Genomic DNA, 12,121 nt, shown 5'->3' with positions numbered 1-12,121 from the left:
TCCAGCTGTGTCCTGGGGCTGGTCCCTGGGGCTCCCTGCACCCTCTGTCCGCTAATCCTATCCACTGGTCCCCTCTCGTTTGGAATAAAGCAGCCCCCCAAGGACACAGAGAGCCACCACATATCCCGGCTGCACCCTTCACCCCCCTCTCTCTGTTCCAGCCGCAGCACCGAGGGAGGAGGAACCCGCCCCCCAGCCCAGCCTGGGGGAGCTCTCGGCCTCTGACGTCACCCACGACTCCATCCCGCTCTCCTGGACCGTGGAGGAGGGGACCTTCGACTCCTTCCTCCTCCAGTACAAGGACGCAGAGGGCAACCCCCAGGCGCTGCCCGTGGACGGGGGATCCCGCACGGTCACCGTCGCCAACCTGGCCCCCTCCCGCCGTTACAAGTTCAACCTCTACGGCATCTCCGGCCGCAAGCGCCTCGGCCCCGTCTCCACCGACGCCGTCACAGGTCAGCAGCTGCTCCCGGGGGTGCTGGCCCCTTCCCCACCCGCCCCCTTTGCTTTGCTGCCAGCCAGGACCTCCTGGGAAGATGCTTCCAAGTCTCCAACCTCCACAACCCGTCTACCAGCCGTTCAACAGATAGAGGACTTTGGATGGGGATGGCTGAGTGGATAGACAGACGGATTGATGTCCATGGAGCAGACTGAACGAATGGATCAATATGTATGGGGTGACTGGATCAATGATTGTATGGATAGATGGATGGCTGTCTATGGGGATGGATGGATGGATGGATGGATGGATAGTGTGGCAAGAAGGCCGATGTTTATATGGTGGGTTCTGCGCTTTTCTTGGAGAGGGGCTAAGATGTCACCCCTTGCCCCTGCTCTTGGGTGCTGAGGGCCCCGCTACTAGGCCGGGAAGGCGGTAGAGGAGGGAAATGGGGGAGGGAAACTTGCTCCTCCCTCTAAGCCCCAGCCCCAGCCCCTCTCAGCCCTTGCGGGTTTCTTACCCTCATCCCCCTTAGGTGGGGTTACCCTCGGCCCTTAGATGCTGGGGGGAAGGGAGTCTCCCTGTCCTGCTGGGGCAGGGTCTCCCTTACTTCAGTTCTCAGGTCTTCCAAATCTCTCAACGCTCCTCCAAGCTCCAGTCCTCTCTCCTTCCTCCTCCTCCTCTGACTGCCTGAAGCAGGGGGTTTTATTAGGTTTTTGACAGGGTTTAATTGACCTCAGGTGCTCCAATTAATCTGTAGCCACCCTCCCTCGTCTACAGGGAACCAGGCCTCAATTAGCCTAGGGCTTATATATCTCCCCTCGACCACTCCCCCACTGCTTCCTGGCCCCCCCGTATCACAATAGATAGGTAGATGGATGGCTGTCTAAGGGTATGGATGATATGGGATGGGGACGGGGATGAATGAATAAATAAATAAATGAATGCGTGTGTATGAGGATGGAGGGATGTTTCGAGGAGTGGTTGGGGATGGATGGGTATCAATGGGGATCTTCCCATTGATGCTGGAGGCTTTGGTTCACCCCCTTCTCTTTCTCTCTCGTTTGTTCTTCCTTCCCCCTCTCTCCTCCCGTCTCAGCTCAGCTCTGCCCATGGTTTGTGCCGGTCACTCTGGGCCAACCCCTCCATGGAGGCGGGATGGCCGCGGAGAATGTGGAAATGTGGGATCCTCTTTGCAGATTTGCCCCGTCCGTCTGTCTGTCCCCAGCTCTCCTTCGCAGCAGCAGGGTCTGGCTGTGTCCTGGGGCCGATACCTGGGGCTCCCTGCACCCTCCCTCTGCTAATCCTCTCTCCAGATCCCCTCTGCCCAGGAATATCGCCGCCCCCAAGGACCTGGCAAACCACCCTGCACCCCAACCACATCCTTCACCCCCCTCTCTCTGTTCCAGCCGCGGCACCGCGGGAGGAGGAACCCGCCCCCCAGCCCAGCCTGGGGGAGCTCTCGGCCTCCGATGTCACCCACGACTCCATCCTGCTCTCCTGGACCGTCCAGGCCGGGGACTTTGACTCCTTCCTCCTCCAGTACAAGGACACGGAGGGCAAACCCCAGGCACTGCCCGTGGACGGGGGATCCCGCACGGTCACGGTCACCAACCTGGCCCCCTCCCGAAGATACAAGTTCAACCTCTACGGCATCTCCGGCCGCAAGCGCCTTGGCCCCATCTCCACCGACGCCGTCACAGGTCAGCGGCTGGACCCGGGGCACCAGGTCCTTCCCCTCCCGCCCCCTTTGCTTTGCAGTGTGGTGGGGACAACAGCTGCCAGCAGGGACCTTCCTGGGAAGACACGTCCTAGACTCCCACCTCCACGTCCCATCGACTGGCCACTCAACAGATGGAAGCATATGGTTTGGTGGATAGACAGACAGGCACCTGGATCGATGTGTTTGGAGCAGTTTGACTGAATGGATCGATGTCTGTGGGGTGCATGGATCAGTGAGTGAATAGACAGGTGGATGGCTGTGGGTGGGGATGGATGGATGGATAGATAGATCAATTGAGGGCTGTCTAAGGGTATGGATGGTGTTGGATGGGGATGGTATGGATGGATAAATAGATGAATGGGTGTGTATGAAGATGCAGGGCTGGATGGAGAAGTGTCTGGAGCTGGATGCCTGTCTATGGGGATTGGTGGAGATGGTGAATGGATGGATGTGTAGATGGGTGGCTGTCTAGGGACATAGATGGGGATGGAGGAGATGGTCATGGATGGACAGATAGATGAATGGGTGTGTATGAAGTTGGAGGGATGGAGGCGTGTGTATGGGGCTGGATGGGTATCAATCGGGATCTTTCCATTGATGTTGGTGGCTTTGGTTCACCCCCTTCTCTTTCTCCCTCATTTGTTCTTCCTTCCCCCCTCTCCTCCCGTCTGAGCTCAGCTCTGCCCATGGTTTGTGCTGGTCACTCTGGGCCAACCCCTCCACGGAGGTGTGATGGCTGCGGGGAAAGTGGGATCCTCTTTGCAGACATGCCCCGTCTGTCTGTCTGTCCCCAGCTCTCCTTCCCAACAGGAGGATCCGGCTGTGTCCTGGGGCCGGTCTCTGGTGCTCCCTGCACCCTCCCCCCGCTAATCCTCTCTACAGATCCCCTTTGGCTAGGAATTACCCGGCCCCACCAAGGACCTAGCGAGCTGCCCTGCCCGCCGTCCTTCACCCCCCTCTCTCTGTTCCAGCCGTGGCACCGCGGGAGGAGGAACCCGCCTCCCAGCCCAGCCTGGGGGAGCTCTCAGCCTCCGACGTCACCCATGACTCCGCCCTGCTCTCCTGGACTGTCCAAGTTGGGACCTTCGACTCCTTCCTCCTCCAGTACAAGGACGCGGAGGGCAAACCCCAGGCGCTGCCCGTGAATGGAGAATCTCACACGGTCACCATCACCAACCTGGCCCCCTCCCGCCGATACAAGTTCAACCTCTACGGCATCTCCGGCCGCAAGCGCCTCGGCCCCGTCTCCACCGATGCTGTCACAGGTCAGCGGCTGCTCTGGGGGTGCCGGCTCCATCCCCTCCTGCCCCCTTTGCTTTGCAGCATGGTGGGGACAAGAGCTGCCATTTGGGACCTTCCTGAGAAGATGCTTCCCAGACTCCAACCTCCACAACTCGTCTACCGGCCATTCAATGGGTGGAGGAGTTTGGATGGGGATAGATGGGTGGATAGACAGACAGATGGATCGAAGTGCATGGAGCAGACTGAATTTATGGATCGATGTGTATGGGATGCATGGATAAATGAATAGATGGATGACTATGTATGGGGATGGGTGAGGATGGATGGATGGGGATGGATGGAGATGGATGGATGAGGATGGGGATGGATGGATAGGTAGATGGAACAATGGTTTTCTAAGGGTATAGATGGTGTTGGATGGTGAAGGTGATGGATGGATAAATAGATAAATTAGTGTGTATGAGGGTGGAGAGATGGATAGAGGCATGTCGGGGGCTGGATGGCTGTCTATGGGGATTAATGTAGATGGCTGGATGGATGAATAGCTGGATGGATGAATGGATGGATGGATAGGTAGATGAATGGCTGTCTATGGGTATAGATGGGGATGGAGGGGATGGTCACGGATGGACAGATAGATGAATGGTTGTATATGAGGATGGATGCATGGAGGGAGGAGTGTCTGGGGCTGGATAGGTGTGACTGGGGATCTTTCCATTGACATTGGTGGTTTTGGTTCACCCCCTTCTCTTTCTCTCTCATTTCTTCTTCCTTCCCCCTCTCTCCTCCCATCTCAGCTCAGCTGTCACTGAGGTTTGTGCCAGTCGCTCTGGGCCCACCCCTCGCGGGAAGCGGGATGGCCTTGGGGAACCTGGGAATGTGGGATCCTCCTTGCAGACATGCCACATCTGTCTGTCTGTCTGTGTGTCCCCAGCTCTCCTTCCTGGAAGCGGGATCCAGCTGTGTCCTGGGGCCAGTCGCGGGGCTCCCTGAAATCTCCCACCGCTAATCCTCTCTTCAGGTCCCATCTCGCTTGGAATAACCCAGCACCCCAAGGACCCAGCGAGCTGCCCCCTACCCTGGCCGCACCCTTCACCCCCCTCTCTCTGTTCCAGCCGCGGCACCGCGGGAGGAGGAACCCGCCCCCCAGCCCAGCCTGGGGGAGCTCTCGGCCTCTGACGTCACCCACGACTCCATCCCGCTCTCCTGGACCCTGGAGGAGGGGACCTTCGACTCCTTCCTCCTCCAGTACAAGGACGCGGAGGGCAAACCCCAGGCGCTGCCCGTGGACGGGGGATCCCGCACGGTCACCGTCGCCAACCTGGCCCCCTCCCGCCGATACAAGTTCAACCTCTACGGCATCTCCGGCCACAAGCGCCTCGGCCCCGTCTCCACCGACGCCGTCACAGGTCAGCGGCTGCTCCCGGGGGTGCCGGCTCCTTCCCCTCCTGCCCTCTTTGCTTTGCAGTGTCAGGGACGCCGTCCGCTGGGCCAGGACCTTCCTAGGAAGATACTTTCCAGACTCCACCTCCATGACCCAGTTATTAGCCATCCATGGATGGAGAGGGGGTCGTGGGGGGAAGAATGGGGGGGCGTTTGGACGGATAGAGAGGGGGTCGTGGGGGGAAGAATGGGGGGTCGGGTGGATGGATAGAGATGCCAGTTAATATGTACGGGAAGGATGGATGCAGAGTTGGGTTGGTTTGCGTTGGATGTGTACGGGGAAGGATCTACAGGTGTCCCCAGGGATGGACGGATGGGTGTGTGTGGGGATGGGGGGATGGTGGGAGGGGTGGATGGAGGAGTGTGTGGGGATGGATAGGTGTCAGTGGGGATCTTTCTACTGGTGTTAGTGGCTTTGGGTCACCCCCTTTCTTTCCGGGAATATGGCGAGGTGTGTGCTCCCTGAGTGGCATGCCGGGTAATCACCATGTGTGACGTTCCTCAGGGTGCAGCCTGGACCCCTGGATTCCCTTCAGCCACCAGCCTGGGCTGCCTTTTACACTGCTTTGCTGTGAACAACCACTAGCGTGTAAAGTCACTCCCAGCTGAATGCAAGACTGCTGTGCCCAGCCACCCGTGAATAGATACAGGGTGACACCCGCGTGTCCCTCCATCCCAGCCTTGCCCCCAGAATGTGCGTCTCATGCCATTCTATAATCCACGGGACGGTACAAGCTCAGACATCATCCGCCGTTGCCCCAGCCCCATTGACCTGGGCAGGGAGTCTCCCAAACACTTCAGGCAAACACGCTGGTTTAGACAAGACAATAAAACAAGTTTTTTAACTAGATTTCAGGTGATTAGAAAGGGTAGGGCATAAAAGTCAGAACTGGTTACAAAAGAAATAAAGAAATAAACACGCAAGCTAATTCCTCAACTTTGCCAAGCTCAATAGGATTTGAAGTAACTGGTTTTCTCGCCACACCAGATGCCGCAGCCAGTTCACAGGTAGGATTCCCTTTCAGACTGGGACCAGTCCCCTTTGTTCAGTATTCTTCAGGTGTGCGTTGATGTGATGAGCAGAGAGCTGTAAGGTGGAGAGGCTAGGGACATTTCCCTCCCTTCTTATATGCCCGTCCTTTGTGCTGGAAAGATCTTCTCTGGGTCATGGGGGCCGGCAGTTCCATTACCTATGTGAGCTCCAAACTATCCTTCATTTGAATTGTAAATTTCTTTTTTACACCTCTCCCCTTGCTGGAGAATGTCCGATTAAGTAAGCGACAGCCCACTTGACTGTGTTGATGCCTGTCTGGGGTTGCCAGTGTGTCTTTGGCTCTGAAAAATGGGTTTGTTGGCATTACCCAGAACTGCAACATGTTTCAATAACAATCATACATAGCTTTACACACAGTGCTGTTATACACAGCTTAACAGGACAATGATGTCCAGCAGATTATGAGTTTTCAAATGATACCTCACAAGGCATCCTTTGTACAAAATATATCATAACTGTATAAAGGTGTGAACATGGGGTACAGGGTGTCACAGGAGGGTTACTAACCTCAGCTGGCTCTTTATTCAGGCAGCTCACGGCTAAACGTCCCAGCCCTGTGCTTGCAGACTGATGTCCCGGCATCCCCGCCACACCCTTCCCTCCTGCAACTGGTCTGCACCTGCCAGGTTCCAGGCAGGGTTACTGGAGGATAAGGCCAGAAGGGACCGGGCTGATTGTCCCGTCTGACCCTTGTACACCACAGGCCAGAGAATGTCCCCCAGTTCCCTCCGTACTGAGCCCAGACACTGAGGCTTGGCTAACGCGTGTCCTAGCGAGGCAGCCGGGTTGGGTCTGCAGCTGTGCGGAGGTGGAGAGGACATGGCTTCCCAGGGAAGAGCAATTCCCCACACTGGGGAGCGTGGGCCAAATTTCTGAGTGGGGTTCGTCTGCGTTTGTGTCCAGCCCCTGGGTCATGTTCTGCGCGTCTCTGCTGGGTTACAGAGCCTGGCGGAGCCTGGGGGGTTGTCGCGGCTTTTCTCCCCGAGGGGTCACAATTTGAGGCAACCCTCAGTCGTCTCTCCAAGGGGCTGAACAGCCTGAGCTCTCTGACCGTGGGGGCTGGGGGCCCTTTGGGTTCACGCGCTAGGAGATGTGTCAGCCCAGAGCACCTCGGACCAGCCCGCAGGATGTCTGGGTGGGACGGGATGGGGGTCTTCCCCAATGCTTTGCATCCACAGGCTGTTCCCATCAGTCCCGGTGCCCCCCGACCCCATCACCCAGCTCTCCCTGACGCTTCTGCCCCCTATTTCCCCTCTGCGGCGAGTCCCCAAGGAATCGTTCATCGAATCCGCACCCAACTTTGTTCCAGCTGCGGGGCCACGGGAGGAGGAACCCGCCCTCCAGCCCAGCCTGGGGGAGCTCTCGGCCTCCGACGTCACCCACGACTCCGCCCTGATCTCCTGGACCGTAGAGGAGGGGACCTTTGACTCCTTCCTCCTCCAGTACAAGGATGCGGAGGGCAAACCCCAGGCGCTGCCCGTGGACGGGGGATCCCGCTCGGTCACCGTCGCCAACCTGGCCCCCTCCCGCCGATACAAGTTCAACCTCTACGGCATCTCCGGCCGCAAGCGCCTCGGCCCCGTCTCCACCGACGCCGTCACAGGTCAGCGGCTGCTCCAAGGGCGCCGGCTCCGTCCCCTCCCGCCCCCTTTGCTTTCCAGGGTCAGGAGCGCCGGCCACTGGGCCAGGACCTTCTAAGGAAGACACTTGTGAGCCTCAGGCATCTACGACCCTGGCTGCCGACCCTTCAGCAGATAGAGAGTGGGGTGTGTGCGGATGGATGGATAGAGGGGCGTCTCCAGGAATGGAAGAAATGATTCATAGATAGATGGATGGGTGTGTTTGAAAGGATGGCGGGACGAATGGCTGCATAGAAGGATGTGTGTGAATGGATGGATGGACCTTGGGCCTTCATGGGAACGGATGGATGGGAAGGGAATGGCTGGCTGGGTAGATGGGTATGTATGGGGATGAAAGGATGGAGGAGTATCTAGGTCCGCATGGGTGTCAATGGGGATTTTTCCATTGATGTTGGAGGCTTTGGTTCACCCTTTTCTCTTTCTTTCTCATTTGTTCTTCCTTTCCCCTTCTCTCCTCCCGCCTCAACTCAGCTCTCACCGAAGTTTGCGCCGGTTGCCCTGGGCCGACCCCTCCATGGAGGCGGGATGACTGCGGGAAACTCAGGAATGTGGGATCCTCTTTGCAGACATGCCCCGTCCGTCTGTCCCCAGCTCTCCTTCCCAGCAGCAGGATCCGTCACTGTCCCGGGGAGGGGCCCTAGGGCTCCCTGCACCCTCCCCTCACTAATTGTCTCTGCAGATCCCCTCTCACTGGGAATAACCTGGCTTCCCAAGGATGCAGTGAGCCGCCCCCTGACCCTGGCCACACCCTTCACCCCCCTCTCTCTGTTCCCACCACAGCACCACAGGAAGAGGAACCTGCCCCCCAGCCCAGCCTGGGGGAGCTCTCGGCCTCCGACGTCACCCACGACTCCGCCCTGATCTCCTGGACCATGGAGGAGGGGACCTTCGACTCCTTCCTCCTCCAGTACAAGGATGCGGAGGGCAAACCCCAGGCGCTGCCCGTGGACGGGGGATCTCACACGGTCACCGTCACCAACCTGGCCCCCTCCCGCCGATACAAGTTCAACCTCTACGGCATCTCCGGCCGCAAGCGCCTTGGCCCCATCTCCACCGATGCCGTCACAGGTCAGCGGCTGCTCTGGGGGTGCCGGCCTCTTCCCCTCCTGCCCCCTTTGCTTTGCAGTGTGTGGGGACAGCGGCTGCCAGCCGGGACCTTCCTGGGAAGACACGTCCCAGACTCCAACCTCCACAACCCGCCTACCGGCCATTCAGTGGGTGGAGGAGTGTGGATGGAGGTGAATGGGTGGATTGACAGACAGACAGATAGATCAGTGTGTATGAAGCAGACTGAATTAATAGATAGATGACTATGGGGTTAATGAATGAATGAATGAATGAATGAATGAATGAATGAATGAATGAATGAATGAATGAAGATACATGGATGGCTGTTTATAGGGATCAGTGGGGATGGATGGATGGGGAAGGTCATGAATGGATGGATGGATGAATGTGTATGGGGAGGGAGGGAGGGATGGATGGATGGATGGATGGCTGAGCAGATGGATGATGTCTACTGGTAAGGGTGGGAATGGATGGATTGATGGTCATGGATTGATAGATGAAGGGATGGGGATGGATGGATAAGGAAATGGATGGATGGGGATGGATGGAAAAGGAGATGGATGGATGGATGGATGGATAAGGAGATGGATGGATGGGGATGGATGGATGGATGGATGTGGATGGGGTTGGATGGGGATGGAGCTGATGGATAGATGAATGGATGGAGGGGATGGATGTGGATGGATAGGGATGGAGCAGCTGGATAGATGAATGGATGCGTATGGGGAGGGATGGATAAGGAGATGAATGGATGCATATGGAGATGGATGGATGGAGATGGATCGATGAGTGGGGATGGAATGGATGGATAGATGAATGGATGCATATGGGGATGGATGGAGTTTACGGAATTGGATGGGTGTGTTGGGAGATTCACGGCAGAGGTGTGCGTGTCTGGGTAACCCTTCTGCAGGGGGCAGCTACAAGGGCTATGCTGGGTAAGGTCATGGATGCCAGGATAGATGGATGTGACTAGCCATGGGTGATGGATGGATGGGGGAGCGTATGAAGATGGTATGGTCATTTCTGGGGCTGGATAGGTGCCAGTGAGAATGTTTCCATTGGTGTTGGTGGCTTTGATCCACCCCCTTCTCTTTCTCTCTCACTTGTTCTTGCTTCCCCCTCTCTCCTCCCATCTCAGCTCAGCTCTCACCGAGGTTTCTGCTGGTTGCTCTGGGCTGACCGCTCCATGGAGGCGGGATGGCCGTGGGGAGCCCAGGAATGTGGGATCCTCTTTCCAGATATGCCCCATCCATCTGTCCCCAGCTCTCCTTCCCAGAAGGAGGATCCGGCTGTGTCCTGGGGTCGGTCTCTGGTGCTCCCTGCACCCTCCCCCAACCAATCCTCCCTACAGATCCCCTTTGGCTAGGAATTACCCGGCCCCACCAAGGACCTAGCGAGCTGCCCTGCCCGCCGTCCTTCACCCCCCTCCCTCTCTTCCAGCCGCGGTGCCGCGGGAGGAGGAACCTGCCCCCCAACCCAGCCTGGGGGAGCTCTCGGCCTCCGACATCACCCATGACTCCGCCCTGCTCTCCTGGACCGTGGAGGGGACCTTTGACTCTTTCCTCCTCCAGTACAAGGACGCGGAGGGCAAACCCCAGGTGCTGCCCAACGACGGGGCATCCCGCAGGGTCACCATCAACAACCTGGCCCCCTCCCGCCGATACAAGTTCAACCTCTACGGCATCTCTGGCCGCAAGCGCCTCGGCCCCGTCTCCACCGACGCCGTCACAGGTCAGCAGCTGGACCCGGGGTACCAGCCCCTTTCCCACCCCGCTTTGTTTTGCAGTGTCAGAAACGCCGACCACTGGGTCAGGACCTTCCCAGGAAGACACTTCCAATCCTCCAGCCTCCATAAGCAGATTGCCGGCCACTCAATGGGTAGAGAGAGGAGTGTGGATGGGGATGGATGGATAGATGGATAGACAGACAACTGGATCAATGTGTCTTGGGCAGGTTAATTGAATGGATAGATTTGTATGGGGATGGATGGATGGATGGATGGAGACGATGGTAATGAATGGATAGAGAATGGACATATATGGGGGTAGACATACAGACGGTAAGGTGGGTGGATGTGTGTGGGGATGGATGGGTATTTTGGGGGATTCATGGGTAGATGTGTGGCCAGGTGGCATTGTGAGCAATGGGACACGGTGAGTATGATGATAGATGCGTGGCTGGATGGCTGTATGATATGGTGATCGATGGCTGTATAGGTTTGTGTTGGGCTGGATGGGTGTCAGTGAGGATCTTTCCATTGACGGAGGCTTTGGTTCACCCCCTTCTCTCTTGCTGTCATTTGTTCTTCCTTCCCCCTCTCTCCTCCCATCTCAGCTAAGCTCTCACTGAGTTTTGTGCCGGTCGCTCTGGGCCGACCCCTCCACGGAGGCGGGATGGCCGCGGGGAACCTTGGAATGCAGGACTCTCTTTGGAGACATGCCCCGTGCGTCTGTCTGTCCCCAGGTCTCCTTCCTAGCAGCAGGATCCGCTGTGTCCTGAGGCCGGTCCCTGGGGCTCCCTGCGCCCTCCCCTGCTAATTCTCTCTGCTGATCCCCTCTGGCTGGCAATAACCAGCTCCCCCAAGGACCCGGCAAGTGTTCCTGCTGGCCATGCGCTTCACCCCCCTCTCTCTGTTCCAGCCGCGGCACCGCGGGAGGAGGAACCCGCCCCCCAGCCCAGCCTGGGGGAGCTCTCGGCCTCCGACGTCACCCACGACTCTGCCCTGCTCTCCTGGACCGTCCAAGCCGGGACCTTCGACTCTTTCCTCCTCCAGTACAAGGACGCGGAGGGCAAACCCCAGGCGCTGCCCGTGGACGGGGAATCCCGCACGGTCACCGTCTCCAACCTGGCCCCCTCCCGCCGATACAAGTTCAACCTCTACGGCATCTCCGGCCACAAGCGCCTCGGCCCCGTCTCCACCGACGCCGTCACAGGTCAGCGGCTGCTCCCGGGTGTGCTGACCCCGTCCCCTCCCGCCCCCTTTGCTTTGCAGCGCGGTGAGGACAAGAGCTGGCATTTGGGACCTTCCTGGGAAGAGGCTTCGCAGACTCCAACCTCCACAACCCTCCTCCCGGCCATTCAGTGGGTGGAGGAGTGTGGATGGATGGACAGAGGGATCGATGTGTGTCGGGCTGACGGAGTGAATGCGTCACTGTGTATGGGCTGGTGTCACGGACTCCCAGGTCGTGCCCACTCTTGGCCCTGTGTGGTCCGTGGAGGGAACCCCCTTCAGTGAGACAGCCCTTCGGGGTCCAGCCCCTCCTCTCTTCGGGGTCCAGCCCCTCCACGTCCTGGTACCGCACCTCTCTGAGCCTTAGCACCCCTGTCTCTGCTGTGGGCCCCCTCAGGGAGTCCCCTCGCTCTGGACCCCCGGGCCTCCACCCCCCCCAAAGGGGATGATGCCCCCCTGTTCTCTAGACCGGAGCAACTCTCAGCCAGCGTAAAACAGGAGGGTTTATTGAGCGTCTGAACCCAGCACAGGAAACTCTCCGGCCTCAGGCCTGGCCTCC

At 58.3% G+C, this 12,121-nt stretch overlaps 1 protein-coding gene across 1 annotated transcript in view; it reads left to right on the top strand.

Moving 5' to 3' along the window:
* Nucleotides 1–12,121, top strand: part of TNXB (tenascin XB) — an 89,976-nt gene that overhangs the window by 63,688 nt on the left and 14,167 nt on the right. Inside the window, 8 exon segments of the mRNA XM_073326856.1 lie at nt 162–455; nt 1,849–2,142; nt 3,134–3,427; nt 4,520–4,813; nt 7,094–7,504; nt 8,322–8,609; nt 10,053–10,343; nt 11,252–11,545. Of these exon segments, the coding sequence (XP_073182957.1) occupies nt 162–455; nt 1,849–2,142; nt 3,134–3,427; nt 4,520–4,813; nt 7,094–7,504; nt 8,322–8,609; nt 10,053–10,343; nt 11,252–11,545 (2,460 nt within the window).

Source organism: Lepidochelys kempii, unplaced genomic scaffold (genome assembly GCF_965140265.1).
Source record: "Lepidochelys kempii isolate rLepKem1 unplaced genomic scaffold, rLepKem1.hap2 scaffold_137, whole genome shotgun sequence".
In the NCBI taxonomy this organism is placed as follows: domain Eukaryota; kingdom Metazoa; phylum Chordata; order Testudines; family Cheloniidae; genus Lepidochelys; species Lepidochelys kempii.
The sequence above is the reverse complement of the archived record's forward strand: the minus strand, read 5'-3'. Positions and strand labels throughout refer to the sequence as shown.